The sequence below is a fragment of the Urocitellus parryii genome, chromosome 4 (assembly GCF_045843805.1).
Source record: "Urocitellus parryii isolate mUroPar1 chromosome 4, mUroPar1.hap1, whole genome shotgun sequence".
NCBI classification, from domain to species: domain Eukaryota; kingdom Metazoa; phylum Chordata; class Mammalia; order Rodentia; family Sciuridae; genus Urocitellus; species Urocitellus parryii.
Window position 1 is genome coordinate 179,025,505 of NC_135534.1, and position 22,122 is coordinate 179,047,626.

At 50.1% G+C, this 22,122-nt stretch overlaps 1 protein-coding gene across 2 annotated transcripts in view; it reads left to right on the forward strand.

The window, feature by feature from the left end:
• Col15a1 (collagen type XV alpha 1 chain) overlaps nt 1-22,122 on the forward strand; it is a 110,068-nt gene that overhangs the window by 56,251 nt on the left and 31,695 nt on the right. For both annotated transcript variants that reach the window (XM_026379312.2, XM_026379318.2), the window contains 12 exons: nt 398-541; nt 4,853-4,906; nt 7,464-7,556; nt 8,714-8,839; nt 9,371-9,433; nt 15,094-15,129; nt 15,526-15,666; nt 15,842-15,910; nt 16,829-16,864; nt 16,966-17,049; nt 19,146-19,211; nt 20,692-20,727. In XM_026379312.2, the coding sequence (XP_026235097.2) occupies nt 398-541; nt 4,853-4,906; nt 7,464-7,556; nt 8,714-8,839; nt 9,371-9,433; nt 15,094-15,129; nt 15,526-15,666; nt 15,842-15,910; nt 16,829-16,864; nt 16,966-17,049; nt 19,146-19,211; nt 20,692-20,727 (948 nt within the window). The remainder of the gene's footprint in view (nt 1-397; nt 542-4,852; nt 4,907-7,463; nt 7,557-8,713; nt 8,840-9,370; nt 9,434-15,093; nt 15,130-15,525; nt 15,667-15,841; nt 15,911-16,828; nt 16,865-16,965; nt 17,050-19,145; nt 19,212-20,691; nt 20,728-22,122) is intronic.

A 22,122-nucleotide genomic window follows, 5' to 3' on the forward strand; every position in this document is an offset into this window, starting at 1 on the left:
GCCTCTGCAGAGGCACATTCAGCTTCATTATGAAGGGTCTGGGGAGATGCCACCTGGGTGGGGGTGGGGTGCAATGACAGGAGCATGACAGAGGGGTTAGACATTGTCCCAATCTGCTGCCTCCCGGCTTTGGCCCAAAAAGAACTGTCTCAGAGACAAGTGGTCAGAGGTAGAAAGGGGACTTAGCTTCCTAGCTAAGCCCCAAGGGAGACAGATCCCTGAAGGGCCTGTGAACTGCGGCTTCTGAGAATGTGCCCCAGGGGTGGGGGGTGGTTAATGGAGGTTGTAGGTGAGAAAGTGCCTTGAAATGGAGCTAGCACCACAGAAATGGCTGTGACCACAATGCCCACAGCCACATGGACGGGCAGTGTCACTCCACGGGCGGTTTCCTTTCCAGGCACCTGGTGATGACCACTGGGCAGCAACCTCCACGGAGGAGCCCCCTGCCACGGCTGGAGGTGAGGGACCCAGCAGTGCTCCCCCTGACGGGCCACCACTCCCTGTCCCCACCGCAGCTCCTGAGAGACAAGTCACTCCTCTGGTAAGTGGCTGGGAGGTGTGACGATGTGGCTGGCAGCTCTGGCAGGGAAGAGTAGGGGCGGCCCCTGTCCTTTTCAGAGACGGGTTCTCATTTCTCATCTCATTGTGTATTTGAGGGCCTTGAACCTGGGGAGGAAAAAGCAAGAAGTAAATATTGAGGGGACCTAGCCTCGGTCCCAGCTGGCCTTTTTAATTGAAATGAGACCTTTTTAACAGGCACAGTGGGAAGACACACACACTGACTGTGTGACTTGGGGACTGTGGAGGGGACAGAAGCATGCTCAGTGTGAGACCCTTGAGTCCCTTTCCGCACAAGTTTCTAGGATTCTGGACTGCTCCTGTGTGACCTGAAGCAAATCCTTCCATTTCTCTGAGACTGTTTCCCGTCTGTGAAGAGGGTAGCTGTGAGGGACACTCTGTACCCACACGTGAGGTTGTCCCCAGTCAAGGGCTGTAGCTTCATCTTTTAGAAATAGGAAGCCCACAGCTGGGCCTCATTTGGAGGGCATGGGGAGCAGGGAGTGAAATCACTGTTCAAAAGTGAATATATTTTTAGAGGACCCCCCTCCCTGGTTGGTGACCAGCTTAGGCACCTCAGTTCCCTAAGTGACCCTTGACTCAACGTTCAGCCACAGCTGACCCAGAAGCCAAGGGGCTGTGGAAAGAAGGTCAAGAGAGGCTGCTGGGAGTCCAGAATTCCCCGTGGCCAAGGGTCTCTTCCAGTGGCCTGGTGCTCACTACGCTGCTTCCCGACCCTGTAGTCACAGTGTCCCTCCTGTAGTCATGACTCAGCCGGGACACATGGCATCTCAGGGCCCTCAGTCCAGACACTTGGAGACAGAGAAGCATGTGATCTTCTTCCCATCCCTGAGGAATTCACAGTCAGGGGGCAGGAACTGAGCTGTCTGAAGGGACGGATGGAGCACCCTGTGCCAGCATTCCCTGGTCCTATTTACCCCACAGTCTTGGTGTCAGGTGAGCGGTCTCCATTCTACACGAAGGAGGAGGCTCTTGGGAGGTAAAGACACCTGCCACTGTGGCGGCCTCCAGGGGCAGTGCTGGCGTTAGCCCCAGGCCTGCTGCCTGCACAGTCCCTGCTCCTGAGCTTCAGCCCCCTGTGTTCTCATCCATGAGACCCTCAGTGGGGAGCCAGGAGCGAGGTTCCACCCTGAGGGATGCCCCTGACTCCTAGAGGCCCAGGCCTCCTCGTCATCACTAATAAGGGAAGGAGGGGAGAAGGGACCCTAGGTTTAATCCAGCTGTGCCCCATGCACACCCAGGCAGCCTCTAGCACCACAGAGTCTGGGTCCAGGACCCCAGGGGATGAACTCAGGTGACCAGCCCTGGGAGCAAGTTGGGCTATGATGCTTTTTATTTTTGAAAAATCTAAAAAATTCACAAAGAGGCTTAGAATGGTCTAATTAACCCCCGCGTGGCCATCCTTCAGCTCGAGCAATCACTGACCGTTGAGAATCTTGCCTCATCTACCACCATCACTACCACCTCACTACCACCATCTTTTTTTCAGGGGAGGGGAGGGCTGGAGTATTTGTTTAAAATTCCAAACATCATACCATTTAACTTGTAAATAATTCGTGCACATTGCTAAGAGATTGATCTGGGACCTTTCTGTTTTGTATTGTCATACCCACAGTGTCGTCATCTATTAACCAGTCAACAGTGATCCCTTCATATTAACTAACACCCTGATTATTTTTTAAATGCCTTTTTTCCCCCCCGCAAGGGCTAACCATCACATGGGGTTAACAAGTGTCCCAGGAGTCTTTTATTCTCTGATTGTCTCTTACATTCTTTTTGCTGCTGATTTCTTGAAGAAACTGGGTTGTTTGTCCTAAATCCTTGTGTTTTCTACTTGGGGAAAGTGGCCTGGAGAGGCCGGCCAAGCTGTTGGCAGTGTTGAGGATTTACTGCTTCTGGGAAACCTTGTCCACGTCTGTTAATGACCATGAAACTGCATATTAACAACTGTAAACTAACCACCATGAAACCACAACCAGAAACTTCTGTCTCAGGAATCCGTTCTAATGGAGATAGTCTGATATGTGAAGAGGCTTTGTTCACAAGGTGTTGATCTCAGTTTTGTTTGTGGTAGAGAAAAATGAGGCATGATTTAATTAGCCAACAACAGGAGATGGAATTAAACTATATTCAAATAATGGAACATTACACAGTTATTAGTTATTACTCTTATTAATATTTAATAATGGGGAAACATGTGAAGTGAAAGAAGCTGGTTATAAACTTGGATATATTGTGTGGCCTTAATGATTTAAAAATATTCACATGTAAACCCTGGAAGACTAGAAAACTTGGAATGGAACCACCATTTGACTCACTTATCCCACTCCTTGGCATATACCCAAAGGACTTAAAATCAGCATATTATAGTGATGCAGCCACATCAACATTTATAGCAGCTCAATTCACAATATCCAAGCTATGGAACCAACTTAGGTGCCCTTCAACAGATGAATGGATAAAGAAAATGTGGTATATATACATAACAGAAATTACATCAGCCATAACGAAGAATGAAATTATGGTATTTGCTGGTAAATGGGTAAAACTAGAGATTACTATGTTAAGGGAAATAAGCCAATCCCAAAAAACCAAAGGCTAAATGTTCTCTCTGATATGCAGATGCTAACTCATAATAGGTGGGAGTAGAAGAGGGAGGAGGGGAGGATCACCAAACAGGACAGGGCAGAGTCAGGGGAATGGAGGGGGGATGGGAATGGGAAAGCCAGTAGAATGAATCCGATACAACTTTCCTGTGTTCATATATGGATACACAACCAGTGTAACTCCTCAACATGTACAACCACAAGAATGGGAAGTTGTACTCCATTTATGTATATGTCCGAATACATTCTACTGTCATGTACAACTAAACAGAACAAAAAATATTTTTAAAAATTTAAAACAATATTAACATTCTTTAAAAAGGAAATACTCTGGAAGGAAAAACTCTCCCTAAATATTCAGTTTTTGCCTTGAAGGGGTAGAGTTGTGGGAGGTTGTTAGGTCCTTGATACGTTTTGGAATTTTCCACCATAGGGGCTTATGATTTTTACAATCAGTTTTTTGGGGAAGCTCCAAGAAGCAGGGAATGGAGCTGGGAGAGAGAGAGAGGAGAGAAAGGGAGAAACAAATGAACACACAGCAAGTCATCCCAGCGCACAGCCGATGAGGACAGATCACCACTGCATGCCTGTGTTGGGGGCCTGTGGGAAACTGAAGTGGTTCTGAGCAGATAGTTAAAAAGCACAATAGGGGGGCTGGGGCTGGGGCTCAGTGGTAGAGCGCTTGCCTCACATGTGTGAGGCACTGGGTTCAATTCTTGTCACAATATAAAAATAAAGATTAAAAAAAAGGCACAGTCAGGGTGGTCGGCAGGACACCCCCTCAAGAACATTTTTAGGATGATTTTGACTCTTGGAGTCACCAAAGCAGTGTAGCTTAGTGGGTGAGAGGCAGCATGCCAGCCCAGGTCTGCCACATGTGTACAGCCCGTTTCTTCACCTCTTCCTGTCTTTGCACCACACTGGGTCATAGTCGAAGTACCTAACCTCTTGATTTGTCACCAGGGTTAAAAGAGTGAATATGTGGAAAACTTTGCCTACCACAGAGTATGCACTCGATAAATCAGCTGTAGAGGATTATTTTGCAGATGAGGCCCAGAGAAGATTAGAGCTTTGCTCAAGGTCACACATTTCCCAGGGGTCAAATAGAGGTCAAATCAAGGCCTCAGTCTCCGGACTCTCTGCCTTGATTTTTTTGCACTGTCCACAGTCACCATCTGGAGACATGAGCCACAGTGGTTGAAATCAAGTCATTCTGTTTCTAAGGACTGATTAGAGATTAGAATCTTTTCTAGAACATAGGGAGAACATTGCCTTTAAAATGAACTCATATATCTGAAAATCTGTGTTGTGGAACACTAGCAAAACATGGGACTGACTGTCCACCTCTGGGTGACTCCAAATATCTTCCTGGAAGTCACTTGTCAATAGGAACTTAGAGCTGTGATCTGCCCGTGGCCTCTCCATGGGCTCGCCGATGCTAGCCCAGCACTGGCCCCTGGGCCCAGGAGTATCATCAGCTCAGAAGCTTTATGTCCCAAAGATATTATGACCATGCTTTTGGGTTTTTTGTCTGTTTCTGTCTTTTCTTTGTTTTTTTTTTTTTGGTGGTTTCTCAGGGCCTCACACATGCCAGGCAAGTGCTCTACCCCTAGTTATATCCCCAGCCCCTATTGTGACCAAGTTTTAACTGAATTTTCTTGTTTCAGGCTGAACGGATACATGTGGGAGTGAAAGGACAGGCCAGGCCCAAAGGAGAGCAGGTTTGTGCTGGGCAGCTCTGGAACACTCACAGGTTCTGATCAAGGGTGTGGGGATCATGAAGATGGCAGGGGACAGTTCTGGCCAGTTTCTTCTTACCAGCTGGTGACCTTGTCCGAGTCCTCAACCTCCATGGGCCTCCGTTTCCCTATCTATTCTGGAAGGATCCTTCCCATTCAGGTGTTCTGTGTCTAAGCTCTGTCCCTGGTTTTCCTCCTGGGAGGGTGATGAGCAAATAAGAGCCCCGAGGATCATGGTCCTGGGCTTTTCTCAGGGGCTGCAGGATCTCCATGTAGTTCTTTATCAGTTCTTCAACTATAAAAGTGGGTGATGGTGCTTACCCTAGCCCAGATAAAGTGGCTGATGTTTATGGAAATGCTATCTTATGTGGGTCACCACAGAAAGATAACAGGTTCCTCCTACTGAGAGGGCTGCTGGTGGCAAAGTCTTTCCAAGGGGCTGCAGCACAGTGGCCCTGGCCTGTGATCCCAAGGAGGCCTGCTCAGGGAGCCTGCCTGGCCATGGGCGTTAATCCAGCTGCCTCTGGGGGCCCTTCCCGTCTCCACGTGGCCCTGGCCTTCTGCCCCTGCTCAGCTCCCTTGGGCTGCATGGAGGTGGTCCCCAGGCAGATGGTGCCCTAGCCCTGAACCCTAGATCCTCACATTGAGGTGGGGGAAGGGAGGCTGTGTGGATTCAGAGGACAGCAGGGCTCTGGTGGCTCTGAGGGGTGTGTCACAGCACTGATCTTTGGGGTTTTCCCTGGCAGTGTTCCCACCCCTCCTCTTCTGGTCTCAGCCATTCTGGTGCCTTATTTGGCAGGGCAGCCGCTTCTCCGGGTGCTTTTTGGCAGCCGATGTGTCCTGGGATGCAACTCTCTCCTTTTCCTTTCTCCTCCTTTCCAAATGGGTGCTTCTGTCATTCTAAAGGTATTTCCTGAGCACCAGCCCTGTGCGGGGAGCTGGGACCTGGGGATGATTCCGGCACTGTGCCTGTCCCCTAGGAGGCCAGGAGCCCAGGGAAGCAGCCTGTGAACAATAAAGACCCCTGATGGTGGCAGGGGCTGCTGGGAGCAGCAGGTGGGCAGGACAGGCGACTGGGGATTGGGGAGGCTGGGTTGGCTGGATGCTGGGGCTCTGGTGGTGCCCAGACCAGGACTGGGGCATCCTGGGTGACCAGGGCACGCGCACAGGCATGTCCACGTCGCTCAGCTCTTCCCCCAGGGCCTTTCCTCCCACCACAGTGGCACAGGAACCCAGGGCTCCTGACCTCTGAGGGTCAGGGTGTCCTCATGGGAAGATGGATGCCTATCTTCACTTCTGTGTAATCAGAACTTGACACCGAGCACAGTTTCTATCAAAAGGAAGGGGTCGGTTGGAGGGGCACCTCGCTGACCATTTGTTCTCTTTTGGATGGTGCCAAGGAGGGGCTTCATGGACTTCCTGGACCCTCTGGGGCTGCTGAGCCCACCGTGAGATTCCCCATCTAGCTTGTCACACACAGTGCGCAGGGACTGCCACAGGCCGGAGAGTCTCCTAGTCAGCCCCCAGAGTACCTTCCAGTCGGGCCTCAGGGCTCTCTGCCTCTAGCAGAAGCCTGCAGTGTGCTCAGCATCAGAATTCATTTATGTCCCATGCCCTGAATGGTCAGAGGTCCCTCAACTCAGCACATCCCAAACTGGACTCCTCACACTTGCCCCAGTCCTGTTCTCCCCCCTGGGTTCCCCATCTCGGGAATGGTGCCCTATTTATCTGGTCACCAAAAGAGAAACCAGGAAACATTCTTAAGGGGTCCTCTTCCTCCCCCGTCCCTACCCAGGCTGTCCCCAAGTCCCCTGAGCAGCTATGCGCTACTTCTTCCTCCCCCGGTTGAGGCCCACAGCCTCCCAACAGGTCTCCCACCTCCATCACCAGTTCCTCCCCCCCACCCTCCACCATGGCTTTCCTGCACCCAGCTCCAACCACAAACTGGCTCCTCCTTGGAGTCTCCCAGACTTGGTACACACCCATTTAAGACTGAAGGAAGCCCCACCTGGCTCCTGCCTTCAGGAACTAGGGACCAGGAAGTAGTTTAAAGTTCCCTTTGCCTTTTTGGAGGCCTTTGGTGACGTCACGGAGCCAGGTCTCACACTGGACTCTGGACACACAGGGAGTCTCAGGGCCCCTTGTCTGGAGGGGCCAACAGACACATGAGCGACTGACTTTAGGTCAGGGGGTCCAGGCACCAAATCGAGACTTTGGCAGAGACCAGAGGGAAGAGAAGAGGGAGGGAGAGGTGAATTCTGCTGAGAATGGGGGAGTGGGGGCTTCCTGGAGGAGGCTGCTGCAGAATGAGGCCTGGAAAGATGAGTGAGGTCTGGACGGCTGGGAGGGAGGCCGAGAAAGTGGCCCCTGTGAACTGGGGGTGGGGGCCGCAAGGAGGATGGAAGCAGGAGGGAGCAGCCGAGGCAAGGGGAAGTTGGCGTCAGGTGTTCTACAGCTGCAGAACCTGGGGACGCTCTCAGAGGTGCGGCCTCCATGGAGACCGTTGAATCCAAGCTGTGGGGATTTCTTCTCTCTTCAGGTGGGAGTGGAGGCTGAGGGCTCCGGCCTAGGCTGGGGCCTGGATGGCGGTTCTGGCTCCGGGGACCTCGTGGGCAGTGAGGAGCTGTTAAGAGTAAGTGTGAAGGGACACCGTCTGGTGCCTGGGACCAGGAGGGAGGAGCGCAGGGACAGGCAGTAGGGACCTGGCTGGCCAATCTGAGGGCTGTTGGCAGAGTCCATGGGGCTCCTTACTCTTTTCCTCTCCTACGTGTTTGACATTTTCCACTTTGATCGGGTTCCTATGGTTTGAAGTAGGTCTGGACCTGAGTTCATATTCAGAACCTGCTCTTCCCCCCTCCCCTCCTTTCCCTGGCTGCCCTCTGCAGCAGGCTGCTCCCAGCAAGTTTGCACACTGACCTTCACCTCCACCGTTGGCTTTTGATCCCCCTGCCCCCATCTCACTCTTGGTTCAAGAAACAGCTCCCCTGGCCTCCTCCCTGTCTGGATGGCATTTCACACCTTGACTTCCAGACCTTTCCTGAAGTCTTCCCTGCCCTTTGGCACCCCCACCCCTGCCTTTAGCTCTCCAGACAGCCCTTTCTCCCTCCTTGGCGCCTGTGCTCCCTGGCCCCTGCCCAAGGCTGGGCTCCACCAGTCTCTCTTAAATGGCCCCCAGGGGAGCGCCTCCCTTCCCCAGCTGCAGCTGTTGCCTCCTCCCCAGCCCCAACCTCACCCCCAGTCCTTCCCCTGAGTCCTGGGCATGGACCCCCAGTTAGAAGCTGCACTGGGCTGGACCTCTGCCCACTCCTCAGGACCACGTGACCAGGGCTGGAAGAGCTCTGGACTTAGGGAATGAGTCGAGTGGGAGCCGAACGGATCTTCCAGGGGCCTGCCAGGTGGTGGGACCAGCCAACCTGCAAGAGGCTAAGAGGTCCACTTCAGGAGTTTCAAGTAGCAGGCAGTGTAGACCTCCTGGTTAATAAGAACACTCAATTAACCAGAGCTCCTCTGGGCGTTCCGGCTAATTAGATCTCTACTGTATGAAGCACTTAGGAGAAAATGAGATTCATTGAGCTTGGAAAGCCCTAGATTCAAATCCCGATTCTTCTACAGATTAGCTGTGTGTGTGAGTCTCCTGGTCTCACTGACCTGGCTGTCCCCATCTGCTGCGGGGACACCAAGCCCTCCATGTAGGGTCATTTTAAGAAATGAAGGGAATGTGTGAACATATATGCTCAGTACATATTTACCCTCCCTTCACCATTTCTAACAAAATTTCTTGTTTTCTAGGGTCCTCCAGGTCCCCCAGGTCCACCGGGCTTGCCGGGGATTCCAGGAAAACCAGGAACTGATGTTTTTAATGGACCCCCTGGCTCCCCTGGAAAGGATGGAGCTGCTGGTGAACCCGGACCCCCCGTGAGTGTCTGAAGTTCTGTCCCTGTTTCTGTGGCCATGGGGCTTCCCTTCACCAGGGAAGAGTTGACAGATTGCAGACGTCACATTGTCTGTGACTGGGGAGAGAGCAGCCAGCTAAGGTTTGCAAGCAAAATCCTCCACATCCAAGCCATCGCTGAGACTCCGGGGAAGTAGCCCCAGGAATATCATCTTATGGACCATTTTCCTGCTCTGTCATGGCCAGTGTAGGAGGACAGACAGCTGTGAGATCTTAAAACCACAGGACCCCAGAGCTGGGCCTGGGTGGGTGCCCTGGAGAACGTCCAGGTCCAGTCCTGCTCCTGACACCCCTGCAGAGGAAGAAATCTGAGAGTGACCCAGAGAGGGAAGGATGCTGGTCCAGGTGACACAGCCAGCAGCAGCCCAGCTGGGACCAGGACTGGCACTCTTGCCTTGACCCTGGCATAAGGACCTGGACCCACTGGCCTCACCCACCTCCCCACCCTGCCTTCCTTCCCAGGAAGGTGACTGATTGTCATTGATGTTCTGCAGGGTCCTGAGGGACGGCCTGGACCTGATGGAGCCTCTGGTGTTCCAGGGATGAAAGGGGAGAAGGTAAGGGGAAGGGAGGGTACATTCTAACACCAGGAGCCACTAGAGCCACACTCTCCCACCCCGAATTCTGACCTTGCTTCTTCTGTGACTGATTCTCTGTAATTGCCTGATGGTCACTTCTGCTGGATGTCCTCATCTTGGGACTCACTGTGCCCAACTCAGCATCTCCCCTGCCCCAGCTTTAGTGGATGATGTCACCATCTACCCAGGGACCTGGACTCAGACAGTCTTCTCCAGCCCCTCTTTTCCCTCCCTTCCCTGCCACCAAAGGTCAGTTGCCAAGACCAACCTTTCTCTGCACCCTGATCAGACATTCTTCTCTTCTCACCCATGCTGGGCCATTGAGCTCCACATGGGTGCCCCATTCTCTGCAGCCACAGTCCATCCTCCACCCAGTGCCCTATCCACCTCCCCCTAGTGGGCCCTCATCAGTGACTTCCCCATTAACTGAGAAAAATCAGTGGCTCTCTTCTGCAGGGCAAAGTCCTGACACCCTTCCCCATCTACACCAGCTGCCCCTCTAGGTCATCACCCGCTACCCCCTCACATGGCTTCTGGCAGGAAGTAGTATATATATATTTACCTTCCCCTCACTGTTTCTAGGAAAGTCCTTTCTCATCCTCCAAGGTCTAGTTCAGATACAATAGTCTGCCATTATCCCAAGGAGATACGTTCTGAGACCCCCGTAGATTCCTGAAACTATGGATAGTACTAAACCCTGTACTTACTGTGGTTTTCCTGCATTATCTATGATAAAGTTTAGTTTATAAATTAGGCACAGTAAGAAATTAACAACAATAAATAATATTAGAAAAACCACATATTATAATAAAATTGCTAGTATCTCTACTCTTACACTTTGCCTTTATTAAGTAAAACAAGGGTTACTTGAACACAAGCACTGAGATACCGTGGCAGTGGATCTGATAACCAAGATGGCAACGAAGCAACTAACAGTGGGTCTCATATTCGGTGTGGATGTGCTGGACAAGGGGGTGATTCATGTCCTGGGCGGGGTGGAGCTGGACAGTGCAGGATTTCATCATGCTGCTCAGAACAGGTTGCAATTTCAAACTTGTGAATTGTTCATTTCTGGAATTTTCCAATTACTATCTTCAGACTGTGGTTGACTGGATAACTGAAACTGCAGGTAGTGAAACTGGACAAGGGAGCGGCACGGAATATCCCTTGGGAAGCTCTCCCGGCCTGTTTATGAGCAGACACATCCCTCCTTCTTCACAATATTTATGCTGCAGGGACCCTTCTTGACCAATGACAATAAAGATGTCAGCTTCCTTGTTGGGCCCCCATGCCCACCCTGCCAGGGAGCCCATAGCACTATCCCTGTACCCTTCAAAATTAGCACAGACCCCTCTGAGCACTTGAAGAATGAATGAAACTTCCTTCAGACACCATTTTAATCTGCCATTCTGGGTCTTGAGCCTCCCTTCCATCCCTCCTTCTCTGTCCATAGGCCTGTCCTGTCTGCTGTCTGGAAGCCACATGCTGGTGTGGGGTGTGGGGAATGGATTCCTGCCAGGCAGACTTCCCCGCCTGCTTGATGAGATAAGCCATGTCCAGCAAAGAGAGGCAATAAAGATAAGGAAGCTTATACAAGGGATGTGGCCAGTGGGGCTTTTTAGGGTTGAGAAGAGAGAGGGTCCCTCCCTCCTGGGGTGGAGGTGGGGGCCTCTGTGCACCCCCTCCCTCATGAACGTGGAAATGTCAACGGCCTAGACACCAGCGTCAGTGAACTAAATTTTCCATTTCCATCAGCTCTCAAGTAAGTTTATTTTAATTGAAGCGCTAACCCGATTTTCATGGAAAGCACATTTCTCAGAAAAAGAAGCAACTGTTGAGCTTTAGCAAACTATTTTACATGCACCAACTGTTTCATAAGAAATGAAATTTTGCAGGAGACACCACCAACCCACACTCATCTTGCCTGGTCTTTCCCCAGCAGCCTCCCCGACCCCCACTCTGTCTGGAACTTAGCCATGCCCAGCCCACATCTGCACAGAGACACAGAGGGCAGCTTTGCAATGGGGAGACTCAGCAGCACCCTGGAGGAGGGGCAGGGGCAGGCTTGCCCAGGATAATGGACAGTTGGATGACTGTTGGAGATCAATCCCATATTTGTTTGTTGATTTGTTCCTGAAATTTGTTCTACATGCCGATTTTTTGCACTATGTGTTTATGATGCTTTCTGAAGGAACACAGACTGAATGTAAAAGAGCAAAAATGGGCTGAAGGAAGTGAGCCATCTCAGGGATGTTAAGGAACGTACCAAACAATGACACATTTGATCCTTGGCTCCTCACCAGAGTGTCTGCTCTTCAGCTTGCACACCTCACTCCCTGCCCCAGCTCCTGTCACACAGTTGGATGGATCCACTTGTAGGAAAGACTCTCCTCAGCCCCCGTGTCATTAGCAGGCCACAGAGACCAGTCTAGGTAGTCACCCAAAGTGGGGTTCCCCCCCCCAAAGAATAAGGTTCAGTTTATTTAGCTGGGAATTTTAAAAATATACAGTCATTGTTATCAGATATGGATGTTGTCATCGAAGTGTGGATGGTTGTTAAGAATGTATTAAATAGTGCTCAATTCAGCAGCACATATATCAAAAATTAGTGCCATTCGGAGATTAACATGGCCCTGCGCTAGGGTGACATGCAGATTTGGCAAGTGCTTCATATTTTTAATTTATGATACTCAGGATATGTGAAGAACACAGCAATCCTTATCATTTTATGTTACTTTTTTAAAAAATGATATTTAAAATGAAAAAAAATAGATATTGAGGGCCAACTCATGTATATTATAAATATTTTCTAAATTCTCCTACCAGGTATTTTTCATTAATATTAATGTATTTGAATCTATTTTTAAATATTCCAATAAGGAAAATGTCACAGAAGTTTATATTACACACATACACGCAAAGAATGTATCAAATGTTCTATGATAGAATGGAATGTCATTGAATAATTCAATGATACAGTATTTCTTAACATGTTTTCCCCCAATTAAGATGAGGAGCTAACTCTAAGATCTGTAGCTCGAGAAGGGATGGGAGGGAGTGACCTGCTTCCTCAGCTGCAGAACGCTCTGGAAAGGGTGCCACAGAACTTGCTGGAGATCGTGGCCCTCTGAAAACTATCTCTCTGCTTTGTACACGGCTGATTCTGCCCTCCAGCTCTTCTAGGATTCACGGTGGTCAATTTTTGCTTCTTTCAGAATCTTTGTCATTCAGGTTATTCTTCAGTCTCAGAAGGTACTAGGAAGTTGGGCAGGAAAGAGTCAAGGCTCTGGAATATTCCTGGGTACCCAGAATTGCTGAGGAACCTTGAGCTCCAAGAATTGACATTGAGTAATTTCACTGGGCCCAAAATCACATTGTACAATCAGCTTCTGTCTTTTCTGTAGATGTCAGGGAAGTGCAATTAAATCTTTACCACCTTCTCTAAGGTTCTGGGTTTGATCTCCACCAGTACTGGGGAAAAAAAAAGAAAGAAAGAAAAGAAAAGAAGGAGGGAGGGATCTGAGCAGGGAGTTACTTTTGCCTAGGATCCAGTAATGAGTTTAGAGCTTGTAACAACAAGTTTAAATGTTAAATGAAACATCCCAGCGTTTGCCTGGTTTCCTGCTTTCTATCTTATTTCGTCATCAGATGTGTTTGGCACATCATCTGGATGATAACAGGGCTCCATAAAACCAAACGGACCACAGGCAACAGCAGTGGACGCCAGTGCAGTGGTCAGCATTGCAAACACCATGAGCAGAGCCAGCAGACGCCCACAGGGCATCTCAGATACCATCATTGAAGAAGAGATCCTCGGATCTGTTGGGTTCTTTGAAGTTCCCGTAGGCTGAGGTCTAGCAGTGTCTTTCCCCCTCCAGTTCATCCCAATGAGACAGACTTTCTGATCTGATGGTTTTACAGCGTTGCCATTCTCGAGCCGATCTCTCCACCTTTCATCCCTCCCCACCACATTTGTGGCTCTGCTAGTTGGAATTCTGGGACAGCGTGTGTCCTCACCACACAAAAACACTCTCACTAAGGAGTGAAGTAAAACTCCACCATCTCCACTTTGGAAGTATGGAGTCTTTCCTGAGCCTTTTCGTCAAAGCTCCACTTTTCCACCCTACCCGTTCACAAAAAATCCAATAAGTGGATTCTTCTATCCCCTTCTATCTCATGTTCGTCCTCGTATCTTTGAGCCAGTAGAATGGATCCAAGTGCTATCTCTTCACCTTGTACAAGCAGAATAAGATCATTTCTGAGGCAGATAGCAGGGGTTAATATGTCTTCAAGAACTTTATTTGAAATTGCTATAAGATGCATTCTTAACTTGAAAGAAATAGGAAAAGCAATTGAAAAGACAGTTCTTCACTTGTGAACATGATTTTGAACCAGGTCAACTGGCAGCACAGCTGTAAGGTGTTCAGAGATGGAGCCACTTGAGCCTCCGTTTCACAGTAGCCCTGGTGGCAGTTTTGATTTGTTGCTGGGAAAATGCACAATGTCTGCACTTGGCTCAAGATCAGATGGTAGTAGGCAGTAGGCGATGGCCCTGCCGGTTGCAACCAAGAGAAGCAGACAGAGAAACCATAGCCTCTAGACTGGGCAGCAAAATAGGAACTCAATTATTTGAGTCATGTTTCCACCCCAGATGGAAGGTCATGTTCAGTTTCTCCCTGGCAGAGCTGGCCAAAGGGAGGTGACAGGTCCCAGCTACAGCTCTTCCTTCCCCCAGCCCTCCTTCTCCCACCTCTCCAGATAGCCAAGATGTCCCCCCTGGCCTCTGGGTCAAGGAGGCACCTGAGGTGCACCTAAAGAGTGCAGCAATTGAGGGTCACTCTCCTATCACTCTTCCTGCCCTGGGAAGAACACAGGGAGACCGCGTTGGTTGTCCATGTGTGCAGGTCTTTCTGCAGAACATAACCATGGCCTCACCTCTGTCATGAACCCCCAGAACTTTGTTTAGGCTTATCCTCAATGACAGTCCCAAAATGTCACAGCTGCAAAGAACCTGAAAATTATTTAGCTCCCTGGTTTCCTAACTTCATCCTGGCAGAGTCACGGATGTTGTGGAAGTGCTGTGCGGCTGTGAGGTGGAGGACAGAGCCATCCCGCCCCAGGTGGTCTTTTAAATTAATTTTTAATTATACGAGAAGTTTGAGATCGCATCCTGCGTTTCCCCCTTGATCATTCTTGGTGGAGGGTACTCTCTGCTCATATTTTCAGAGAGGGTCAGTTATCATCCCCAGATCTCTCAAAGTCTAGGGGCTGCATGTCAAGTTCTTGAAGCCCTCCCTTGGTTCAGAGTAGGGGAGGTACCCCTTTACCTCTCTCATGGAAGGGGTGGGGAAGGACACTGTCCCGAATGCCAAGGACCCATTCTGTGATCTCTCCTGACTTCTGGTTTATTCTCAAGGCAGGGGATGAGCTAACGGGTGAAGAATGGGGTTCACAAGCTTTGGACAGGACTGACCTAGCAGACTGCCGTCTTGGGCCATATGCTCGTCTTGGAAACACCAGCCAAACCAAGACAGAAGGGGTCCCCTTGCAGTGTCCTGTTACTGATGGGGACACAATTCTGCCCTTTCTTCTGAACATACCTAATGAAATATATGCTCATGGATGTTTGTGTTTTTCAGGGTGCAAGAGGGCCTAACGGCTCCGTTGGTGAGAAGGTAAGAGAAAGCAAGTGTCTCTTCCCACTTCCCCTTTCCTGGGGTTTGCTATTGTTGGGGTTTGGGCTGGAGCATCCAATGCAGAAATGTCACGAAGCACAGACAATTACACCTCAAGGAGCTGCTCAGGGAGGCTGGTGGGGAGCTGATACCTGCTGGTGGGGAGCTGTTTCCTCCCCCCCCCACACACACCTTACAAACTCATTCCTGTGGACCCATCCGCTTCTCTCCAAGTGAAATGTCAACTAGCAAGAGAGCTGTTCCTGTGCTATTGAGCACAGGTCAGAGAACACATCTGCCTAGTTGACTTCAGAGGGTGGTTTTCTGACTCAGATGTTTAAGTCCTTCCATGAGAGAATCCGGGGGCCTGTCATCAGCCTGTCCTCTTCCTTACAGGGTGACCCCGGCAGCAGAGGCTTACCAGGACCACCTGGGAAAAATGGACAAGTGGGCACCCCTGGAGTCAGGGGACCTCCAGGGCCTCCTGGCCCTCCTGGACCCCCAGGCCCTGGATGTACAACAGAACTTGGATTTGAGGTACTTTCCCCCCTTTCTGTGGTTAAAGAATCATGTGCATTAGGGGCCACTGGAAGGACCAGCCCCCTGAATGCTAGTCCAGTTTGCCTCTGAGTTACCAGCACCCCAAACCACACTGGCATAAGAGGGTGCTCCAGAATCAGATCTGAAAATCTCATTCTTCCTCCTTCCCTAGGATACCGAAGGCTCAGGAAATATCAGGCTGTTGAGTGAACCCAGAATCTCCGGGCCAACTGCTTCAAGTGTAGGTTGACTTTTGAAACCTTCTTATGAGGACAGTCTTGCTGTGGCACTGGAGTGTGGAGGCTGGGGAGGGAGGTGCACATCCTGGCTCCACCCCCTCAATAATTCACCTGCCCAGTGCCTTCAGCCCCCACCTGTGCAGTGGGGAGGCTTTGCATCTTGGAAGGTGCAAACAGTTTCTCCAGGGAGAAGCCGTTTTGCACAAACTATCATTTGTGAAAATTTGAAAATTGTCTTTGTCTCTTCATCTCTCCCCGACCCCCTCCCTGCCTCCCTCCCGCTACCCTACAGAAGCTTCACAGTTTGGCCCATTTCAAAACCCTGCCCTCCTGATAGGCAGCCTCTCTGTTCTGTCCATCCCTGGGAGGCACTGTCCAAGTCCACTGTGATGCTCTCCCCTGGATTTCATTAGCTTTGTCCCGTGGGACCCTGAACTGAGCACCCAGGAGGGAACAGCATGACCCTTCCTGTAGCTGAACATGCAGACTTCCCCCCTCCCCCAGATGCAGGGGGCCCTAAGACTGGAGTCGAAGGGACACTCACCTGGTGCCGGGAGCAGGCCTCTGAGTCTTCTTCTCTGAGGAATTTTTTTTCTCGCTCTGGAAGGGGCATCTGTCCCTCATCCCTTGTTCCCATTGCCTGGAGTGAAACCAGGGGGAGAGCTGAGGGTAGACAGCAAGAGCGAGGACAGGGGAGCAGGCAAAGCCAATCCAAGAAAACCAAAGAATGGGGCTGGGGCTGGGGTTGTGGCTCAGCGGTAGAGCGCTCGCCTGGCACGTGCAAGGCTCTGGGTTCAATCCTCAGCACCACATAAAAACAAATAAAAGAAAGGTATTGTGTCCATCTACAGCTAAAAAATAAATATTAAAAAAAAGAAAACCAAAAAATTGTTCATTTATCTGCCTGTTTATTTTCTCAGGGTCCCAAAGGAGAAAAAGGAGACCAGGGACCCAAGGTAAGGTCACAGATCTGTGGTGGAAGGACTTTCCAGCCTGGTTCTGGAAGCATTATCCATGCACAATGAATTATCCCCCTACTTCTCTCCACTGTAACCAGGGTGAAAGAGGGATGGATGGAGCCAGCACTGTGGGACCCCCTGGGCCCCGGGGACCACCTGGGCGCATTGAGATCCTGTCGAGTGTGAGTATCGTCCAGGGCAGAGCTTGGCTGTGTATTTTCTCCCTTTGCCAAGGAGAGAGCAGGGTGGTCTACCACTGCAGGGTCTTGGGTGCTGGGTATACAGGGCACGGAGCCAGCACCTGGTGTGGGAGCCTTCACCTGCCAGCTTCCTCACCTGACTGGGCCTGCTCTGATGCTACCCCCCTCACACGCCACCCCCACCCCCGAAACTTCCCTCTGGTTGATAGCATTTGTGGTCAACTCAAAAGGCAGCCTAGGAGCATGAGAGGTATCAGGGTCTTGAGGAAGGCCCAGCTAAGCAGTTCCTGTCCTCCCCAGCCAGGTTCTGAACTTCATTGCTGATACAGGTCACAGAGAAGGCTGTGGTCCACTTGTGTGGGCTGAGTGTTCCTGCTCACTAACCCTAGAGTTCACAGACTTGCCTGTCAGTCAGTGGACGTGCTTCCTAGAAGCAGGAAGACCCAAAAGAAAGAAGTGTGGTGCTCTGCTGAGCATGTCCCTATAGGTGTCCCAAACTGTCATCAGAAAGTCCCTGTACCTTCCAGGATGAGAGTAAAGGGATCAAGAGAGGCCAAGGATGACATCAAATGAGCCCCCTTCATGTCAAGGAAACATGTTTGGATGACCCCTGGAAAGCTCTTTGGCTGCCTGTTAAAACCAAAAATATCCATACTGCAAAATTCCACATGGAAAGATCTCCAAACTGGTGGAGGAAGCATCCCCTTCCCTTCTTACCCGCCCCCCCAAATCTGTGACATGTGGTTTTTTAGTTCATCATTAAAATTCCCACTGCACAGAAAGCACCTGGTAACAGGTCTGTCTCCTCCACTTGCCCCTGGGGATTTTTTACTTCTTTGAGCCCCACATGAGGGAGGCTCATGGCACAGGGGGAAGGCTCCATCAGCATCAGCTGAATGAAACCTTGGATGTCATCCAATTTTCTATTCCTATCACCAACCCACTGGCATAGGTATCAGGGACTTACACTCCACAGCCAGTCCCATGCTGGTCACGTGAATGTAAAGATGCAGGGCCCCCAGTGCAGTCAAGACAATGGCTGTAACTCAGAGGCCAAGGAACCTAAGTGGGGGAACAAGGGAGGAAAATTGGTTTGGGATATGAGAAATCAAGGAAGACTTTCCGGAAGAAGTGACTTTGGGTAGGGCCTAGAAAACAGAGGGATTTTACCAAGTAGACACAGAGGGCAGAACTTGCAGAGCTGAAGTGGCAACCATACCCTGAGCCAAAGCAGAGAGTAGCACTGTGTGATTTGCCCAAGACTCAGGGAGCTGATGGACAGGGGTGGCAGGCTTGGGGGTGGTTGGAGAGCCATGGGAATCTGAAAAGGAGACTGGAATGTGACTGGGATCAGATCGTGACCCCCTTAATAGCAGACCCTCCCATTCATGCAAGACAGTGACCCTTCTGGGAGAAATAACATCAAGCTGGTGGACAGTAGAAAGACAGAAAGTCCCAAATAACTGGGAAAAGGATCGCTGGAGTTAAAAAAATATATATATATGACTAAAAAAATCGAGTGTGGGTAAGGATGTGGGAAAATAAGTCATCTTGTGTGCTTCTGTGCAAGTGTAAATTGTACGGCCTCTTTGAACGGTTCTTTGGCAATCTGTCGAAACTAAAAATAGGCATACTACAGAATTTCCACATGGAAAGATCTCTGCACAATATGGTTGAGTGGAAAAAGCAAATTCAGGAATAAAGCCTGCTGCCATTTATGTAAAATAACCACATGAGCAAACATGCACACGCCCACCCCCCCCCCCAACATTAAATGCTTCCTATGGGGATATAGACATACGTATTAACATATACATATCTATGTACCTATTTAAAATTTTTTAAAGAGAGGAGGCATTCACGTGTTGTGCCATTTTAAAGTTAATTAAAAAAGAAAAGTGACAAGACGGCTCAGGGCGGTGTGGTAGGAAGCAGGAGGGATGGGTGTGATTGGCAGGGGCCTTGGGGTGTTATCAGTATGTGCCTTGCTGGGTGACTTCAATGAAAGCCTCACAGTCAGAAGCAAGACAGAACACGTGCCATCTTTTGTCCTCATGCTATGATTTCTCTCTTTTCAGTCTTTGATCAATATCACCCATGGATCCATGAATTTATCGGACATTCCTGAGCTCATGGGGCCTCCGGTTTGTATCCGCAGCTGCCCTAGAGTGAAGTCCCTACCCAAGTGCCCTGTTGAAACAATGTCGTGTTGGTTTGGGATCTTTTCCGCTCCTGAAGCATCGAGCTAGAGTATATCAGGGTAGAATGGAGAGAACGGAGCCTGTTGGAGAAGTTGCTTTCATATTAATTTGATCATGCAGAGAGTTGTGTCCACTGCAGCAGAAGTTTCTAGTCCTAGGCATCAGAAATATGTGTCATAGAAATCAAGGTATCCTAGTAACAGACAGATTGTCACCTGTGCTGTGTTCTGGGCGTGCTGTTATCTGCAGCGTCCAATTTCCAGGAAGAGCCTAGAGGGACGCATAGCTGTGTTAATGGGAACCTGGAGCACGAGGAGGGAATATGACTTGCTTCAGTCTTTGTAGTCCCCTTTTAGAGATGAGGAAATTGACACACAAGGAAGTGACTCTACTTCTGCAAGTCCGCAGGGTTAGCCCATGGCACAGCAGGACGTAAGAAGAAGAAAGCTCCCTCTTCCCACCTGTACAATAAATCCCCATTGCATCTGCTGGCAGCTGGGAAGGAGGAAAGCTCTTGCTTAGGAGCCTTGGGATTCCAGCCCTAGCTCCACCACACCCCACTCTGAGCCCCAGATCCTCTTCTCTGATAGCACCTTGCCATTTGGGGATGGCTTATAGGAGGTGAGGGATGTGAAGCTGATTTGTGCACTTTGGCACTGTGAGTCACCATGGAAACCAAGGCTTATACCTCTGCAGCTGTACAGGGCCCAGGGCTGCTTGGGCTGTCACTGCAGATCCCAGGGAAGTTGGCCTGTCCAGCCATGCCCTGGAGAAAATAAGTCATCTTGTGTGCTTCTGTGGAAGTGTAAAATCCACTAGTTGCACAAAGATTTCTGCAGTTATCTGAGAGGTTGTCTGCCACCGGGCTTCTCCTGTGGAGTGATGTCGGTCTGTGGGTTGTCTGAATCTTCTGCACTGCATCTATCTATATATATATATGAGGTTGGCAGGAAAAGGAAGAGGGGCCCTGGCCCCCACCATAGGACAGCACCAACTTTTTTTGTCTCGGGTCCTTTAATTGGCTAGTTATAATTCTCATTCCTGCCAAGGGAAAAGAGTAAACCCCACCATCATGAACCCACATCCTCCCAGTCCCCCGGGCTGCCTCCTGACCCACTCCTCAGAGTTTGCTCGTGAGGTCCCCATGCCGTCTTCATTACCCCTAAGGATTTCAAGTGCTGAGGGACCTCACTGAGGAGGAAGCTGCAGAGTGGGGCTCTGGGTGCCCGAGTGCAGCTTCTGCCTCTAGTGCCAACTAGCTGTGTGGCTGCAGGGTTTCTTCCCTCCCGGGCTCAGCATCTTCTGCAAAATGGGGCAGCAAGACCACCAAGCCCTCCCTGGGGGACAGCTTAGGCCCTGGGAAGGTGCTGGGGCCGCATGTTCCTGCTGGTTTGGGAAATGCTTTGTCTTTGGTGTTTCACAGGGACCGGATGGTTTGCCTGGGCTGCCCGGATTTCCAGTAAGTTCCATCTGTGCTCAGGGCTGTGCTCATTCTGTTTCTTCCACCTGGAATGACATTTTTGCTCCATCTCTACATGACCAAGCTCCAGCACCATCTCTTTCATTAATTTTTGTGTCCTTGTTCTCACCTCGAAGGGTCCCCTTCTTTGAGTCTCATGGGGCTTTATTGTCACCACTCTTGTGATTCTTTTCTGCCTTAAATAACGGTTATTTGTCCCTTTGTCTGTCTTGTTTGTTCTTGGCTGTTTTGCAAAAACCTTGGGGAGGGTTAGGTCCTACTCACATCTTCTTACCCCAGGACCAACCAAAGCCTGGCTCGCCATGCATGACAGTAGATGCTTTAGGTAGAAAAAGTTCAAGTAGATGAAGTCCCTGAAGGGACAGGATGTAGTGGTGGAAAGTGGGGGAAGGAGAACCTTGGGATAGGATCCTAACAGTTAACAGTCCATATGTGCCATTATGGGGCTTATACCATGGAAGAGGAAGATCCATTTCTACATCAAAAGTGATTATTTGTGTCTAAAAGTTTAAATGTGTGCTGAAGCCTGGCCCCAGGGCAGGATATGAACAATTTCTTTTAAGATCCTGCACCTTAAGTCCTAATGCCAATAGGTGACACACACCGCTTCTAGGACCAAAGAAAGAAATTTATCAAAATGTAATAGAAATTTGTTCTTCCCAGTAGAATTATAGGTCATCTCTGTTTTACTTTGGGGAACAGTTTTACATTTTCTAACGGAGCATAAACTACAGTGACACTAGCAATTAGTGTTAACTAGACTTGAGAAAACAGTGGGGAGTGTATAACACCTCGGTTAGCAGAAGAGTCCAGACCTCAGCTCCACCCCAGCTTGACTGCTCCCAAAGCCAAAGATTGTTCCAGAACACACCCTCCTCTCAAGAGTGGCTGTGTGTTCTGAGGGAGCCCCAGGCTCCTCAAAAGAGCCTGTTTACCACTGTAGGGCACAAGGAGGGGACCAGATAGGCAGGATCCAGGCTGCCAAGGGAAGCTCCACTGGACATATTTATATATTGGGCTTGTGAAAAGTTTAACAGTCAAGTGTTGAAATGCATTTTGGAGAGGATGTTGTGAGTCACCGTGACAGACATCCAGTATCTGAGGACTTGAGAAGAGGTCACCTCTGGCTGGGGCATGTGGAATTTGGTTCTGCAGAGGGGTGATGCCATCCCTGCAGGGGTGGCATGAGCATAGGTACAGAAGCAGTGGGGTGGGGGGTGCAGGGAGGTCAAGGGAAGGAGCTGCCCTGGTGGTGTGGAAGGTAAGGTGCAGGCCTGGCTGGACGGGCTTGGGAGTCCAGGGTGCTGGGCCCCATCTCACAGGTAGTGGGGAGCAAAAGGATGAGAGTCATGGAGGGTGAGTGTTGGAGTGAGT